This window comes from Maniola hyperantus, chromosome 10, assembly GCF_902806685.2.
Source record: "Maniola hyperantus chromosome 10, iAphHyp1.2, whole genome shotgun sequence".
NCBI lineage: Eukaryota > Metazoa > Arthropoda > Insecta > Lepidoptera > Nymphalidae > Maniola > Maniola hyperantus.
In genome coordinates, this window is record NC_048545.1 from 13,180,156 (window position 1) to 13,199,542 (window position 19,387).

The window sequence follows — 19,387 nt, forward strand, 5'->3', positions numbered from 1 at the left end:
GACATTTTAGTTTAGTTTAGAGAATGTGTACAATGGAATTAGCCACAATATGTATGTACATAATAGCCTCACGAATGTGTATCAAAGAACGCTTCTAATACCTACTTGAAGCAAATATCTTATCACTATCCTTAGACCACACTGGTCCGACCTCTCGCTCTAACTTTGCAGTCGAAGTGGGATAGCGGTAAGTAGATTTAGGTTTTAGGAGCGCTTGTATGGCTTGATCCACATCTATGCATATTGTGTCACGCAAGGTGTTACGTCAAAAGTACGATTTTAGCATAAATTCGTGCATAAAGGTGAACCATAGAGACTAGAATTAAGTGGCGCGTGAGAAGTCATTTTTTACGGACTAGACTATACATTCAAGTTTAGCCTCACTAAAACTAATTTATGGGGGTTCGCCCACGTCTGACAATAGATGACCGATTTTTCTTGTCGGCAAAGTGGGCACAAAATGAATAAGTACTGATTGCAATATTGAAACGCACTGACTTTTTGTAGGATGCATCTCAACTTTCAATATTGAAAGCCAGCAGGAAATATTGCACATCGGCCTTTAGAAAGAGATAGCGGTTACGCAGAGCGTTGACTCTGTCGTCGAAACGGACGAAACGTCACATACGTATGAGTGTCAGAGAACGCTCAACGAAGCCGAAATCTCATTGTATATGTAGGTACCTAACTACTAGTTTTAGTGATTTAGTATTTTTCCAAACTCGGGGTGTCGTAGGCGGAGCATTGACCACGAGTCCCACGACACCGAACTACGCAACGTTTGTTGACCTGTAATGCAAGTCAGTATATTTTATTTGCAACAGGTACATTGCGAACTTGCAAAAATACAGGATTTTTCGGGTTTTTTTCATGTGGTATGTTATCAGTATAAATGTAGACCAGAATCTCATGAATGAAAGTCCAAAGTTAGCAACACTGTACTCTGTAAATATCTTTGGGGAGTACTCTGAAGTTAATATTAATAAGTCACCGCAATATTGACAGTACATAGGATATTCACGGAATAGTGTTGATAACTTTGGAATTTCATTTCCGTATTTTTCATGAGATTCTGGTCTAGGTACCTATAATCATCAGTACTATCACCTGTCTTCCTTTTTGCTAGCATTCTATTACATCCTGTATTTATTTATAAAGAGTATCACTCACAATAGCTTACACGCTAAAATAGTTCAGTAGATTTGAAAAATCACCAAAAGTTTCGAGTATAATATCTTGCGTTTCTATTAGGAATTTGTTGAAGTTTTGTTTTCAATAAAAGTCTTCAATTATAAAAACCAAATTTTATTCAAATATCACCTGTCTGAATTCATTAGTTTATCACATTATCTTATAAAATACGTTATTCTATACACACTTCATGGAATTATTGTATTATAATTTTCATAATTCTATAATAGCAGAGAAGTTACAATAATATTTGGATCATAAAATTAATATGTAATTCTACATAATATTACAGTATAGGTAATATAACAAATTATACCTAGATGTTCAAGATTCATGCTTATATTATTTAAACACTAAGTCATTTTTACTCTAGTGGAAAAATATATACCTAGTTAACTAGCTTATGCTCGCAACTTCGTCCTCGTGGACTACACAAATTTCAAACCCCTATTTTAGGTTTTTACCCCCTTAAAGGTTAAATTTTCAAAAATCCTTAGCGGATGCCTACATCATAATAGCTATCTGCATACCAAATTTCAGCCAGATCCGTCCGGTAGTTTGAGCTGTGCGTTGATAGATCAGTCAGTCAGTCACCTTTTCATTTTTATAAAATCCTTAGCGGATGCCTACGTCATAATAGCTATCTGCATACCAAATTTCAGCCAGATCCGTCCGGTAGTTGGAGCTGTGCGTTGATAGATCAGTCAGTCAGTCACCTTTTCCTTTTTATATAGGTATTTAGATTTGATACCTATTCTTTTACACTAAAAATATTAAAAAAAACAAAATATGCGCGATGACAGTACAGCAGTATTTATTGATTTTGGCTTACAATAATAAACTTCTCTCTTCTCAATATCTCAATTAATCAACCGATTTTAACGAAATTAGCACAAAGCTTAGACATAGCCTGGAGCGCACATACACACACACACATTGGACTATTTCCCGCCCGATAAAACAAAGAGGATTTTCAAAACCTTAATCCACGCAGGAAGTAGTGGACACAAGCTAAGCTAGTTCATCAAAAATATTCTTATACCTTTTGTAAAATGGATAAATGCGTTCCGATCAGAGAAAAGTTTTCGTTTAAATAAACTTATAACGCGTAAAATTTTACTTCTCACGCGCCATTTTTACTTTTCGTGTCAAATTTCATGTCAAAAGTACGATTTTTAAATTCATTTTAAAGGTACTTTTGACATGACAGTTGACCCATAGAGTTAAAATGGCGCGTGAGGAGTCATTTTTTAAGGATTACATGTGCAGTTGAATCGAATGAAGTGGTTCGGAAAGCACTTCTCACCTCAGCCTTCCACCAACGAGTACCAGCAAGAAACTTGCCGAAAACTCATCGAAAATACTCAAGACACAAATTATTGTTTAGCAGTGTAAAAATGACTTCCAGTGTTTATTTTTTTTCATTACAATAGATATACATGTTTCATTGTTTATATTTTTTTCATTTGGCAGCAGAGGGTAAATGCACTTAATAATATTACTTTTAGATAGGTTCATTAGATGTTCATGCAGAAACCCCTCCACCGATGGAAGAGGTCTCAGCCCTCAATAATGAAGAATGCGACATAGAGGGAAGTTATGGTCTGTTCACATTAACCCAGTTGGTGGTTCCAGTGAGTTTATTCCAGAGCTGAACTGGATTGGATGGCGTCGTCTACAGTATTCTAGTATACCAGTAAAGCGCTGGATTAACACTGGAATAATGTCAACCAAAGGTTACACAAAAAATTCTTCAACATACATTTTTAAGGTTCCGTTCACTGATCTCTAACCACGCTGGACCCGGGAATGCCGACTTGTTGTAACTTGTAATGCACTTTTAGCGTGGAAACTATAAATCATATCAATTTATCATAAATACTATTTACTTTGGATATTTTTATTTTAAAATATATTTAGATGTTGATTGTGGCTAATTGCGTTGTACACAATCTCTAAACTAAACTAAAATAGCACGTCTAAATATATTGTTATCCCTTTCATAATGTTGCTTGCGGAAAAGGATAGCATTAGATTTAGACTTGTTAATTTAGTTTAGTTTAGAGATTGTGTATAAGAGAATCGGCCTCATTGTTTAGGTATTGATTTATATTAAGTATCATATAGTTTTAACATCAAAACTCAACATTTTTATTACAAATTAGTTAATTTTTATACATCTACAATAATAATTCTTCAATGATTTTATTTACATATGTACAACACAGTACATAAACGTCTTATAACTAATTTAAGCTACATTATTAACAAAAATGACTATAATTTAATTTGGAATTATTTTATAAATTGTGGCTTTATGAAAAAAAAATTGCATTAATATGTAATTCAATATAAGCAAGGTGTAGGAAAAAACATTGAAAATATAAAAAGAAATATTAGAAAATTTATATCTAAAGGATTTTATTTTTAAACTATGGATAGTAAAAATTCAAATGCTATGATATAATTCAAAGGTAGTAGTTAGGGCACCTACCGGAAGAACTTTCTTCCTCTTGAAGTAAATATTTCATATCAGTTTTTAAAACGGGAATATATCAATATTATTAGATAACACGCACCAACCAAAAGAGAGCCAGGTAAAGACAAACTCTTACATATGACTACAGTCAAGTCGCACTGGCTAAACGTGACTTAATTCGTGAATGATAGTCGAATACCGATTTTATTCAATTAGCCAATAGAGTTGAAAATCAAATGAAGTGAACTTGACTTGTCGTTGACTTGCCAGATGGGCTCATCCGCGACTTTGGTTCGACACAACAGGCAAGTTTGCTCTCTATCCAGCCTTCACAGTTCACAGAAGATGTGACTGCAGCCGAGTCGCACCGGTGTCGTGTAGTTGTCATGACAGATTCATATACAAACGATAGTCGACTATACCACCATACTAATAGAGTTGAAAATCAAATGTCGTGGATCCGTCTCGCCAGGTGGGCTCATCCGCGACTTTAGCCCGACATAGCGGGCAAGTGTGCTCTCTATCGAGCCAGGCCGCGATACACAGCTCACAGAAGATGTGACTGCAGCCGAGTCGCACCGGTGTCGTGTAGTCGTCGTGACAGATGGGACAAGCTTCGCCGGCTGACACGAGTTGCTCGCAGGTGGGCTTTGTGCCCAGGTTCTGAAAATAAATTGACAAAAAATTTTAATGTAGATAACGGATTAAATCACGATTAATTCGATATTTTTATTTGTCGATATTTAAACCCGGCACGGCACGGGTCGTGGTCACGACAGGACTGCTGCGGTGCGAGAGATGAAGTTCGAGCTGTCACGGGCAGTAGCGAACTACCCTCTTTCTTGTTCTTTTCGCTGGAACTTTACGAGCTGTCCGGCGAAATACACTCACAACATCACTATAAAACATCGAGTTAATCGTGGTGTGTACCCGTTATGTTTAACATATAAAAGGAAAAGGTGACCGACTGACTGGTCTATCAACGTACAGCTCAACCTACTGGACGGATCGGGCTGAAATTTGGGCTGATAGCTATTATGACATAGGAATCAGCTAACAAAGGATTTTTGAAAATTCAACCCCTAAGGCGGTGAAATAGGGGTTTGAAATTTGTGTAGTCGACGCAGAAAAAGTCGCGAGCATAAGCTAGTAATAATATAACATTGTAATATGTAACCAGGATTCTCTCATACCATTTTCTGAGATAGCTACCTCAGGAACCTCATTGTATCTGTATGCCTATAGCTCAGCCTATATTCCAGTCTCCCTTTCCTTCTCTATGCCTATATTCTGCAGCCATAAGCATTGGCACGGAACTGTAAAATTGATGGCAATCACAATTGATTGGAGACGGTTGAAGGACAAGGAATCCAAGGACCTGCATAGCCTCAAAAAACCGGCCAAGTGCGAGTTGGCTCGCGCAATGAGGGTTCTGTACTACAGACGTATTTTTTCGACATTTTGCAGGATAATTCAAAAACTATGATACATAAAAATAAATAAGAATCTGTTTTAGAATGCACAGGTGAAGACCTTTCATATGATACCCCACTTGATATAGTTATCTTACTTCGAAAATTGAAAATACTAATTATGTATTAGTTCATGACCACAATTTAATTTTTTTTGTGTGGTATTACCACAAATTCACGGTTTTGACAGACCGACAGACAGACAGACAATAAAGTGATCCTATAAGGGTTCCGTTTTTCCTTTTGAGATACGGAACCCTAAAAAGAAGATGCTTATAGCTGGCTGATGTCAAACTCACCACACTCTGCAGTAAGGTCCACGTGGCGTTCTTGAAGAGTCGCAGCCGCACCAACAACTCCACCAGCTTGGCGATCACGTACACTGAAGTGAGGAACATTCCCACCATCTTCTCTGAGCCCTCATACGACTGCATGAGGAAGAATATCCACGGCTGGATGGTTATTAAAGACCGGTACAGCTGGGACACCGCCTCTGTGAAGAGGTACACTTTACCCTGAAAGAAATAATTAAACATCAGTTACCCTTATTTACCTGGTACTATTTGCCGAGGACCCAGTCACTCTACAAGAAATGCTTGAACAACTAGCAACAGAGAGTCAAAAAGCAGGTTTGACAATGAACACCACCAAAACAAAGGTTATGACCAATAGGCATCAACAAAAAGTTAACATAAATAATCAGGACATAGAGTATGTGAATGAATACGTCTATCTAGGTCAAGTAATTGCACCAAACTTACAGATGGACAAAGAATTGCAAAGACGAATTAATAACACCTGGGCTCGCTACTGGTCGCTGAAAGAAATACTTAAAAACAAAGATATTCCAATGCCAACTAAACGTAAAGTATTTAACATGTGCATCCTACCAATACTTACTTACGGCTGTCAAACATGGGGTCTGACAAAAGCTCACAATCAGAAAATAAAGGTATGCCAACAAGGGATAGAGAGAAGCATGCTGCACATCAAACTGAAAGACAAGTGGAGACTGACTAAAATTAGAAAGATCACAGGTGTGACAGATGTCTCAAAAAGAATCAAGAAACTTAAATGGCGTTGGGCGGGCCATGTGATCAGATCTCCAAGGGATAAATGGACCAAAGAGGTCACTTACTGGTACCCTAGAGATGGGAAGAGAGCGAGAGGACGGCCACAGAGGAGATGGGAGGATGACCTGCCAAAGGGTTGGCGCAGATTGGCGTTAGATAGGAAAAAATGGAGAAGTCTAGAGGAGGCCTATGTCCAAAGAGGACAACCTGATCTGTAAATTGCTGGTGTTACCAATTTTTAGAATAAATTATATAGGATAGGATAATTAAATAATAGGAAATAAGAAATTAGTAATACGGTTAGTTAGTAATATAAGATGTATAATTATTGTATCAGAGAATAAAGGCTATTTTATTTTATTTATTTATTTATTTATTACCCTTATTTTCCTTTCCTTGGTAAATTAAAACTACCTGACTATACATAAGTACTTGTAAAAAGTTTACATGAATAAAAAAACATTCTATTCTATTCTATTTCAAAACGATATTGAAGCTATTTTATTTATCCTCAACTAGATGATGCCCGTCACATGGATATGAGTGACAGAGACAACGCTCTACAAAGCCGAAATGTCATTCTAAAGGCATATGTACATTAATTTCGGCCGCGTACTGTAGTAAGTTTCAGTTTTTATAAAAGCTGAAAGTTTTACTGCGTATTGTCCCCTTCACTGGGAGGAACGTTTGTTTAGATAATGGTAGCTGGGTGATAACATGTAATAAAGGTGTAAAAAATCTCTATCGTCAAAGTATAAAGTCTATTTTTTTATATTTTCTTCGGAGTAGTATTAGAAATTACGTCATGAATTTCCAAAATTTTATTTCTAAGCAAAATTAGACTTTATACGTACCTAAGACGTAAGTTTTTTTACACCATCATTACCTGTTATCTCCCAAAGCCACCATGATCCAAACAAACGTTCCTCCCAGTGTTGGGGACAATATGTAAAGAAATTTTCAAGTTTTATAAAATAAGGAAGATCTGGCACGCGCTGGCTCTTAGGCCATTGGGCGACTCGCAAGTTGCATAGCTGGAGATTGTTTATGTTAAATGTAATGAGATCCTACACACTTCATAGTAGGAGCTTTCATCATTTCCGAGTAGTCTAAGATAAGTTTTGTTGATGTTCTCACACCATCACATGTGTACAGTGAATATAAAATTCTAAGTGCAACAAGTTGTTTGACTATTCTCCATCTTGAACCACTTTCTGTTACACTTACTCTGTAATTTCTAACCTTCTTTCTTTCTGTTATACTAATTTTAATTAATTAAATATCACTTGCTTTAACAGTGAAGGAAAACATCGTGAGGAAACCTGCATGCCTGAGAGTTCTCCATAATGTTCTCAAAGGTGTGTGAAGTCTACCAATCCGCACATGGCCAGCGTGGTAGACTATAGCCAAAAGCCTTCTCACTCTGAGAGGAGACCCATGCTCTGTAGAGAGCCGGCGATGGGTTGATCATGATGATGACATGATACTAATTTTGGGGCTGCCATACTGATATTTTTGAATTTGCCTCACTTTTAAAGTTTCTACTTTCGTCAGCGAAAATCTAGTTATGAATACTCACTCTCTTTTGGAAGGGTAGCATGAAAGCTGGCAGCATGGTAATGAGCAGCTTGATATTCACAGTGATGACCTTCACGATCAGGTCAGTGAGCACCACCAGCCACAGCAGCTCCCACACATCTATGGGCTCCGTATACCCCGGGAACATGACTACGTTGGGCAGCAACTTCCCATGTCCAAACAGGAAGTGCACTATCAAAATCGTGCTAGTCGCGAAGATTATCTCGCAGAACAATGCTAGTATACTCCGGTTCATTTGTTTACCATTCTCCCTGAAAGTTTTTCATACATCAATAAAAAATTATGTTACGTTTTTTGCAGACTGTTGTCATCATAAAAACCTATTATTAACTCTAAGTTACTTAATTTTAAGATTATTTAGTTTAATTAAGCTGTCGGTTATCCAACAAATATAAAATAAAATAAAATAATAATCGGAAAGAAAAGAATTTCAAAAGAAATTATTTTGAACTAGCTGATGCCCGCGAATTTGTTCGCGTGGAATTAGGGTTTTAAAAAAATAAACCAAGTGGCCCATATTTGCCCAACTGTATTGAACCGATTTCATAAAACAACCAACCTCCTCACAACGTTGTTCCCGTGTGCGAAGGTGCAGAACAATACGATAAACGTGAAGATCCCCTCTCGGCTATCGTACATGTATTTAATGAATAGTATAAAGTAGAACGGAGCATATCGTAGGAGCAAGTTCAGTGTTGCTCTCACATCTACTACCTGAAAGAAATAGTACACATTTATTTGATTAAGTAGTCCATTAGTAAGCTAACACCATAGATTTGCTTAAGTCCTAAGTATCACACTAGTTATTTAATATTTATGCAACTACTGTATAATAAGGGGTATTAAAACACGAATGTGAGGTCACACTCACACGAGGCGAAGCTGAGTGTGATAAATGATAATAGTATGACATGTTTATTTCATTTTATTTTATTTATTAGATTAACTTACGGCTACTTACACTAATACATTTAAAAAAAAACTTAATTCTGAAAATATAACTTACTAAATGTAGTCGCCATTCATAAGTTAACACAACATTTACAAACATATGTGACAAAATAAAAATACATTACATCAATAAGATTACAGATAAGACTCAAGACTTCCAATATACAAAGATCTTTTCCCGAAACCTAGACAAAGAGTCAGAATTAATGTCAATGACAGAGCTGTGTTCATGAGTGTAGTTGCATACAAGACTTTATCTACAACCATAGGGCGTTTGGTATATATTTGGTATATTGGTTATACGAACCGTGATTCTTCAAGTGGCTGTCATACAAATACGTACACTCGATTCGTATATTTTTCACGGATCCGTAAAATCATGGGCGCCCATAATATTAGGATATATTAGGATATAATAAAATGGAAAGCTGACTGACTGACTGACTTACCGACTGACTGCCTGCCTGCCTGCCTGCCTGCCTGACTGACTGACTGACTGGCTGGCTGGCTGACGGACTGATCGACTGTTTGACTGACTGATTGGCTGACTGACTAACTAACTGACACCCTGAGGAATGTGGCTGTCTGTTGTGTAAGCCCTTTGCACAGAAGGGATCGAAAAAAAAAAACAACAGAAGTGTGAAGTACAACATTATATCACCCGTTTGGACGATATAATGGTTATTAGGACATTGGGTGTTTTAATGTTGGCAATAAGCTAACTGTTTCAGAATCTTTTATAGAGGATTTAAAGCATGGGTGTAGATAAAATATTTTATAGCTCATGTGACCTAAAATTGTGTAATGATATCTATGACCTATGTACATAGTGCACGTTTGCAGTGTAAAAATGAAGTCACAGGTAAATGATACTTGAGTCTCAGATAAACGATTGTTAAGTGCAAGTTAAGATTACATAGTGCTATTAGTTTGTTTCATTATTAATCAATCAATTTCTGCCCTAATGATTTTCTAACGATTGAGAAAACTATAAATCTAAATATACAAATGGAAAAAGTGATTGACTGACTGACTGATCTATCAACGCACAGCTCAAATTACTGGACAGATCGGGCTGAAATTTGGCATCCAGATAGCTATTATGATGTAGGCATCCGCTAAGAAAGGATTTTTGAAAACTCAATCCCTAAGGCGACGAAATAGGGGTTTGAAATTTGTGTAGTCCACACGGACGAAGTCGCGAGTGGACGATTTCTAGACAGAAACCCCAAAACCTGACAATCATGGCCCGACCAGGGAATTGAATCCAGAACCTTGTCATCCCCAGTCGAACTTACTAACCAGTAGAATATAATTGTTAATCAAGATCAGCCCCCAATTGTGTAATTCTGCCTTTTGATTGGCTGTGAAAAAATGTAAACAGCTAATCAACCAATCAAAGGGCAGAATTTGTTGACAATTACGATAACGATGAATATGTTTTTCTTACACAATCGGGGGGATGAAGTCACTATAATAGTAGCTTACCTGCTGTGTCCCATCTTCACTTTGGCTATCATTATCAGCATTGTCGTTTATATTGTTGTTATTGGAAGGATTCACAGACACATTGATCTCTGCATGTTCGGGCCCTTGTTCAGATATATTAGAGTCGTTTGAGGCACTGTTGCTCATCCCATGGCTTGATTGTCTTTGAGTTAGAGGGGTACTTCTGTCATTTACAACATAAGTTTGTGATCCAGGGCCTAAGTTTACATGAGCTATAGAACTTTGTGGTCTTTGCAGGCCTTCTCCAGCTTGATGAGTGCCTGGCGGGTTCCTGGGTAGCCATGTGGGTAGTGATAACCTAGCATTGTTGCCCTATAAGAAAGGAAGTGTTGGCTAGCACTTGAATTCTATTTACAAAAATAATAGATGATGCCTGTGCAACTTTGCCCGTGCCGATTCAGGTTTTTAAAAATTCATTGGGAATTCTTTGATTTTCTAGGATAAAGAGTAGCCTATGTCTACCTTAAGGATGCAAGTTATCTCTGTACTAAGTACATCAAAATCTAGATTGACTATGATAATGTAAATGTACGACAGACAGGCACACTTTCGCGCATTCATAATCATAATATTAAATATAGAATATAGATGTCTATTTTTTTTAAATAAAATAAACAAAAAGAGTATTCTGAGTATTAACCTAACTACGCAAAAGTAAGTAAGTATTACCTACGATGCCAAGCCATTCTAAAAGCTAGCATACATATCGAATCACAATAACAAATTATAATAACCGTGAAAATGTATGGGAGCAAGTAGGTATTGCGTCACGTAATCGGAAATAATAATAAATAAATTAGTAACCTTACCATCCGCGCATGTTCGACGAGCGGTCGGATTTCTCTAAAGACACTATTGAGACGATCACCGAGCCCTAGATTGCTTCTATTTGTTGGAATTGGTCGAGAAACCGAGTCCATCCTATGAAGTGGATTACTTCGACTTGGACCCTCCGCCGGTGCCTCATCCTCAATGTCAAGGTTCACTTGACTCGGCTGAGCCATCGCTGCACCAGAATTAAGTCAGCTGAACAAACAATAAGACTACAAATATATCATTTCCAATAAAATTAATACAACACTGCAGCAGCGATTCGCGAAGGTCAAATTTCTATTTGACATTTGAGTGACATTTTGGCATGACATTAGCGCATTAGCGTTGCCAGATGATGTGCGGCAAATCCTACGATCCAGAAAAAGGTACGAAAAGCTTTATAAAGATATCCGCCTGACTTACCTAGTTACGTAAAAGAAAAATAAATGAATAGTTAAATAAAAGAACTTTGAACCGCGGATATAAAATGAATTTTTAGCGTTTAAACAAGGTTTAATTAAACTATCGTGAGTGATTTCCATTATATATAGATACATGTAAGTACCTATGTAGTTCGTTAACAGAACAAAAAAAATGATGTATGATGCTTTACTCACGTAGGTAACGCTCTTCTTTGTGATCCGTGATCCTTTGGGCTTTGGCTGTAGCGACTGTAGCGCCACGCTTATTTAACACATTTTGATGGACTTTTTTATGTCACGGAGATCGTATCGTACTCTTTTCCTCTACACACACGTACCTATAATATTACACTTTTTGACTCCATACATGCTCCATACATTACATTGGCGGCAATTGTATAACTACGATTGGCGTTAATGGCGGTTATAGAGTCTGGCTAAAAGAAGAGACAGGAAAAGCGCGGCATAAAAAAAAAAATATTAGTAGGTATGGCACTTGTATGGCAGCCCTAAAATTAGTATGACAGACCTGGAATAACCTCATTTATTTCTGTTCTGTCAAGATATATTTACAAAATACTCTGCGCTGTCAAGGTTCTAGTGAAATTAGGTTACTCCCTTGCCGCGCTTATCCAGTATTTTGCCCCACGCGCGATCGTAAATTATTCAGTATTGAGACTGTAAAGAGCTTCCAAGACGGTCAAGCGCTTGAATTTGCAAGCATTTTGACCGTTTACAAAGTTTGCTTGATGCTTGAGTCAAGCATTTACAGTACGCGGCAGAAAGTAATGCACATCCTTCTCTTTTTGTAAGTTGGTAAAAATGATTGTATAATTTTAGGAGATAATCCTTATATTATTCTTTTTATGAGACTCACCTAAAGAGAGCGCGCACTGCGGTGCGGTGAGTTGTGGTGCGTTTTAATAAGTTCACAGATTTTGCGGGCAAAAAAAAAACGTATACGGAAAATCGTGGTGTGTGCTAGTGCTAGAGCCCCACGTATTGCACACACACGAACAAAACACGATTGGCAATGAATTTTCCTTTCTCAGTAAAATGTAGGTATAATACGGGATGTGATTAGAACGCTAGCTAAAACGAAGACAGATGATAGTAGAGTTATGATAACTACTGATAAAATACCACAAAAAAAACAAACGAAAAAAACATTTAAATTTTTTTATTGACCTTTGTAATTTTAAAAAATTGCTAATTTTAAATATTGCAAATAAAACAAGTGACGCTAGAGGTCAATGAACGTTGCGTAGATAGGTGCCGCGGGGTCAATGTCGCGCAGTTGACACCAAGTTTTGCACGCTATACATTGCAGGTTTAAAAATACTTACCAAATTTTCACACACAACGCAAATGGTAATTGGTAGGTATTTGATTGTGTTTAGGTCTAATGATCGCTTCACTAGTAGTAATTTTCACTAGTGTTCCAATTACATCCTGTATACCTGGTACGCAATTTTATCACGGTGAACTTAAATAAAATGGACTAAAAAAGTGTCAAGATGGTATGTAATTGCTTTTATTAAAATAAAATAGCATTTGTAGGTACCAATAATAATTATTTAATTTTTATTCAAATAATAGTCAATAGACCGAAACAAATTTTCGTTTTTTTTATACGATGAGCAACAGTCACCTACAATAATAATAATAATAATGATTAATACCACACTCATGTAGGTCACAGACATGATTTATTACGTAAATTCAGTCTTTATTTAGGCATTCGCCGCGCACCACCAGTGCCCCGAGCGTCCAATAAACAGTCAAATGTCACTACACAAAATGAAGTAAATAATAGTAAACACGTACACAAATGGACACAAATGCAATTTTGTGCTTCTATCGAAACAAAAATATTTGTTATGACATAGACTTATCAATCGATGAATGGTTAACTTTGAATACTTAATGTTGGCACAGTTTTTGATTCTTACGCATCAGAGTCAGGTTTTAGAGCGAGAATGTTTTGTGCGTGTAGATCGCGAACGGCTTCGAGCAGCCTCGTCTCCGCCCGCGGTTCCCCAAGAGCCACGTCGACACTTCCCGCACACAGCAAGAGAGCCCGGAGCGCTGCTCGCGGCCAATCCGGCTTCAAACCCCGTCTGACTGCTATCCCCGAGGATGCAGCTCCCAATCTGGCACACTCTGCTTCCAAGCGGTTCCCATAATCTTCTATCAGAGATTCGCCGGCAGCTCTTCTCATTTCTGGCGTGAGAGAAGAGAGGAGCAGTAGCGCGACGTCATCCATCGGTCTTCCCAAAGACACCATTTGCCAATCGAGAGCAATACATTCACTCTCCCCGTCTCTTTCTCTAAATAGAAGGTTGCCACTCCAAAAATCAGCGTGGACGAGAGGAGCAGGTTCAGCCGGCCGGAGCAGAGTGCCCAGGAGCGAAGGTGCCCGAGCGCTAAGTGCCGACACAGCGGCAGCTTCCTCGATACAGTCTGTGCGCCCACGGAGAAAAGCTTCCAGTTGGGGTAAGCCTCTCCTTACTAGGCGAAGGTATCCAGCCGCCGCTCTTTCGCATGGGAACAAAAAGTCAAATCTTTCATCCAACGGTCCCTCTCTGTCGCGCAGAGCAAGAGAAAGAGCGTGGAGTCTCGCAGCAGCATACAATGCAGACCTTGCACGCTCGACAGTAAGGCCCTCGGCAAAGTCCGCTGATTCGAACCCTACTGCCGTTACATCTTCCAGCACAAGCTCGCTATCACCGCCGATCTCATCTGAAAAGCAAGGTTCTTTTAATTGGAAAGTTAATCATTAAGATTTGAAATAATTTACTGGATTGGTAAAATACTTAAAATACCCGTCAAAACTATAAATAATGCGTTCATAATTTTCTGACGATGTACCTTTTTATAACTCATACACTGTGAAGCTAATAATAATGAATGTAGGTACTGTACGCGATGATATGACTAATCAACTCAATTGAAATTAATCATTGCAACGAATCTATCTATCGTTTGGGCTATTTGTGTTAATTAAGGTTACTTATTAATCATTAAATCGCGGATCCGTAGGTACCTATTGCAGTACCCACTCGTCTCCCAAAAGCTTATTTCCTGCATAATTACTTCAAACTAATAATTGGTAAAGGCTGGCTCATTTATTGCGCAAAGGCTGTCTAACGTGGAAATGCAGTTAGTATATTCTTGGCGTCTGGAATGCCAGGCGGGCATGATTTTTACAGTAAGTAATTAGATAAGGCTGGCTTTAAGTTTTATTATAGTTAAAATGTAAAACACCTAACAAAAGTAGGGTAATGCATAATTTAGGAATACAATTTATGCGACGAATTTACAGGGCCATAGCAGAGGCTGCCACACTTGGTGTTGACTCAGCTTATGATGTTTGATCCAAAAATATTTCTATTCTCAGATTCACAGAAACTATGACAAATATTGCGGACGAAAATAAAGTTTAGGATTCTCATATTTAGCTGCTATTTTTGAATTATGTGTTATATTTTATTGTATTTCCAAAAAAACATCGCTAGAAACAGCGTGATTAAAACTTTATCTAATCTTAAGTAACTAAGAATACTGTTACTCACGCCAGAATAGCAAAATGTATTTTAATTAATTTTTAAATACCTAAGTAGAGTCTTTATGTTATCACAATTCACAACACTTACCTACCTACCACGTAATTTTGACAAAATGAAAGCACCTTCCTTAAAATTTCAGTTCTCCTACATGCCTACTAAAAATTCTAACAACTCAATCCAAAATAATAATGAACTGGATGATGCCCGCGACTTTTTCCATGTGGATTTAGATATCCACAAAACCAGTTGGAACTTTTAGATTTTTTGGGAACCAATAAACCAACAAACAAACACACTTTCGTATTTATAATACGAGTGGTGATTCAATTACGAATAAGATCGTAAACTATGTAGATACCAACCTGGTAATCTAGCTTTCATGCATCTCGGAATAGACAGCCCCTCTCCAGGGCCCAGCGCCTCCTCAGCCAGCCTGTTCAGCGCTGGCGCCAACTCTGTATAGAATAGTATCTCTCTCGTATCGAACTGGGCCTCCGCCACGAACAGTCTGCCGAAAGGATCTCGTGGGGGTAGTTTGACTACCAGTGGTAGCGCCCTGTATTCACCCGCGCTTTCGTATCGCACCGTGACTGCGAGGACCCTGCTCAAAGCCCCTGCGACTCCTGCTCGGGATTCTACTCGAATCTGAAATTTTTAAACAATATTTGAGGGTAGGGAAAAAAAAACAATGAGCAACAAATCCTGCTGGTAAGCTAGGCTCCAAAAGGCTAAAACCCAAAGCCGTAAACCAGTAGGTCGATTTCATTAAACCTGCGTCAATCATTATTACAATCTCAATTGTTGTGATTGGCTGAATCTATGGGATTTTTGCAGTAACAATGCATTTTAGCCAATAGCGAGAGACTGTCAGTCAACTAGATTGTGAACTGTAGCTGTGACTTTATACTAATCTACCTCAGCCGATGCCCGATAGTGTCATAGTGTGAATAGTGAATACTGCCTATTGCAAACTACTTATTGGTCAGTAATTTTGGTAATTTAATTTGGATGTGTACCTATTAGAGAATCCAGTTGATAATAATTCTTAAACAAGCACGAATTAGTACGTTAGTAGTTAAGTAATTATTTTAATTTATTTATTCTTCGATTCATATTAAAATATTATTTTCTATTATATGCTATTGGATTGGATGGATTTATAATTTACACCACTGATTCGCGATCAAAGTATTTACCTAATTACTTAGTAATAAGTGTAATAAGTAACATTTTAAGTTCTATCAAAATCTCTTAAATTAATTCACTAGGTAATTGTCGGTGTAATTATGTCGGTAAAATAAATCTTCTACTGTTCTCTCGCAAATACAACTTAAGTATTCAAATTCCATTTATAAAAGTACAAAATTAAATACGCAGTTTTATATTTTTCACTATTTTACACGAATTACAATAAAGCAAGCGCCTTATGGACTTACCTCTTGAGGGGCGACCACGCCCGCTCCTCCCAATAGTTCCCTCGCCCATTCCTCGGTCAAAGCCGCATCCGCGTCAGCCTCAGGCCCCTGCTCGCAATCAGACTCCTCGCTACCACTGCTGGGGGCCTCCGACACCGCAGCACTATCCGGGCCCCCTGCCTGCATTTTACTTACACACGATATTCACCGCCTTAACTTATAATAACACGAACATAATAAAACGGTCATAAACTTTAACATAGACTATAATTTGGCGATTTTTAATTTTTACAAGGATTTTTATTTTGTTCGGGAGGAACGGTGTTGCATCGAATGGCCTGAGCCGTCTGCGGGGGACCGCGCCTGCGCGTTCCCTCCCTCAATTATTCATCGGGAGTCCCATATCGTGTCACCGGCCGTCGCTCAATGCGAAATTGCGAATGGGTCGGTAGGTACTAGCTAATAGCTATGCATCGCGTAGATAAATACGCCTTTTACATTACGACTCGAAGTAGACCCAGCCGAGCTTGCCTTAGTAATAACAAGCACTTAACTAACTACCGTATTCTATAATGGTGCCTACTTGAATTTTTTTTAATACGCGGAAAGCGATTTTTCTTCACCTAATGTTAAGTGATTATTACCGCCGCCTATTAACATTTGCAGCCCTCTGTAAATAGGAATTAGAAATGTTAGTACCTGGATTTGAAAGCAAGCGGCATCGCGTCGGTTTGTCGTTCCTTTTTTGTTCAGTTTATAAATCACCACGATTTAGGAATGGAATCCTTTGCAGCATCAGGGTTGAGGAGTTGGGTTCTCGAGTTCAATGATACAGTCTTTACGTGGTAGATATTTCTAATATCAATTTATTTATCACCGACAGTTTCTAAATCCGACGAAATGGAACGACAATGCAACGATAATGCAACGACAAGGCAAACGACAAGCCAACGACATGGCAACGACAAGACAACAACACGGCAACGACAAGACAACGACACGGCAACGACAATGCAACGATATGGCAACGTCACGATGACGACACGACAAGGCAACAATACGGTATCGGCAAGACAAGGACACGGCCACGACAAGACAACGACACGGCATCGATACGGCAACGACACGACAACGACAAGGCAATGATACGACAACGACAAGTCAACCACATGGCAACGATAAGGCAACGATACGGTAACGACGAGACAACGACAACTATGAAAAATTTCAAAATTACCGCCATGAAAATCTTTTCTTCTTCTTTTCTTGTCTATGGCTCTATGTACTGCGGTTTTGTTGTCCGCAATAATTCCGCCAATGTCAATTCAGTGGAGAGAACATCGTTGTAATTTCGTTCTTGAATTCCTTTCATGAGAGACTTTTCTTTCTATCCCATAGACTACAGTGTATATAAACCTTTGTTAGACCTAGACAACACAAGGACAACACAAGTTGTTAGTTTATACATTGGACAATTAGTATGATTTTAGTTTAACATAAAGGAAATATAACAATTAATAATATCATGACCGTTAAAACATTAAACATTGATGTTAGAGATACATTATAATTTAATATCATACAAATTAATATAATTGCATAGACATCTTAGGATCGAAGGATTAGGAAAAGAGAGGAGATAAGGGAAATGAATTGGGCGAGGGATATTATGGGGTAGAAACTCGTACAAAGATATGGGGTGGTTAGTACAGTTGAAAAATATGTGCTCGACTGTTCCCTCGTCCAGACCACATTCACAAAGCGAGCTATCTCTCACCCTGATTTTATTTAAAAACACTGGGGAGCATATGTGGCCTAATCGTAGCCTACATAGAACGGATATTGTCCTTTTATTTAGTTTTTTGGATTTGAAAAACCAGGGTTTGCGGGGAATATTGGGCTGGATATATCTATAGTGTTTAGCTATGTTTAATTGGGTAGTATTCCATCTTACATTCCAGTCCTTATGCATGTAAGTTTTAGCCAGAGGGATGAGGTCTCTTGGGAAGATGCAGCTGTATGTTGGGGATCCTAACTGTATGGCTTGCTTAGCCCACATATCAGCTTGTTCATTTCCTTGTATGCCTTTGTGGCCTGGTATCCATGCTAAAGCTATATCTAAACCGTTGTTATGGCAATGGTATAATGTTTCTTTTATATTTAAAATAATTTGAAAATTCTGGACTTTATTTTTGAAAATATTACCCAATATTGCTTGCAAACAGCTCTTTGAATCCGATAATATTAAAACTTTATTTAAGCTGTGAGTCTTAACATATTTTAATGCCTCAAGGATGGCAATAGCTTCCCCGGTGAATACTGATGTTTGGGGAGGACTTCTGAATAAAAGGGCAATATTGTACTTTGGAATCCATACTGCTGAACCAACACTATAACTTTCTGTTAATTTAGAGGCATCAGTAAAAACTAGAATCCACCCCTGCCAGTTTTGGTCTAAAATTTGGCCTAACTTTGTGTTTGCCTCAACTTCGTCTTTGCAAATGCCAAAGTCAAGTTGTATATTGGGGTTGTAAATTAAAGCATCAAATGAACAGTTAAATATAGGGAATATAGGAGACTGGGCTATTGGGTGTTGTAAGTCTTTACATCTCCTGTAGCTCTTTATTAGTCTAGGAGGATCTTTATGTGCCCAGTATTCTTCAGTGTTAACCTTTTGTGCCATTGAGTTCAACTGTGGAATCAGTGGGTGCGACTCCACTTGTATTAGCTTACAGACAAACCGATCTGATAAGTACTGCCTTCTTTGGTCAAGAGGAGGGTCAACACATTCTGTCATCAGGGCTATTTTGGGTGAAGACTTCATGGCACCCAGAACTATCCGCAGGCATTTTGCTTGGATTAGATTTAGCCTTTCCAAACCATCTTTGTTGCAA

The 19,387-nt window shown here is 38.1% G+C and overlaps 2 protein-coding genes across 3 annotated transcripts; both read right to left on the reverse strand.

The window, feature by feature from the left end:
- Positions 1-1,291: 1,291 nt before the first annotated feature.
- Positions 1,292-11,380, reverse strand: LOC117985845 (E3 ubiquitin-protein ligase RNFT2). Of its 2 annotated transcripts, XR_011237265.1 has the most exons (7): positions 11,084-11,380; positions 10,254-10,586; positions 8,374-8,528; positions 7,795-8,065; positions 5,442-5,657; positions 1,908-4,333; positions 1,292-1,785 (listed from the first exon to the last, which is right to left on the reverse strand). XR_011237265.1 is itself a non-coding variant. In XM_034972632.2 (6 exons), the coding sequence occupies exons 1-6, from the start codon at positions 11,276-11,278 to the stop codon at positions 4,100-4,102; spliced, it is 1,404 nt and encodes a 467-aa protein (XP_034828523.1). In that variant the 5' UTR covers positions 11,279-11,380; the 3' UTR covers positions 1,292-4,099. The 2 variants fall into 2 exon arrangements, 1 of the variants encoding a protein (XP_034828523.1); XM_034972632.2 differs by having other exon boundaries at positions 1,292-4,333.
- Positions 11,381-13,029: 1,649 nt separating this feature from the next.
- On the reverse strand, positions 13,030-16,941 carry LOC117985846 (uncharacterized). Its single transcript, XM_034972634.2, has 3 exons — positions 16,515-16,941; positions 15,441-15,723; positions 13,030-14,251 (listed from the first exon to the last, which is right to left on the reverse strand). Exons 1-3 carry the CDS (start codon positions 16,677-16,679, stop codon positions 13,458-13,460), a joined length of 1,242 nt encoding a protein of 413 aa, XP_034828525.1. The 5' UTR covers positions 16,680-16,941; the 3' UTR covers positions 13,030-13,457.
- Positions 16,942-19,387: the final 2,446 nt, after the last annotated feature.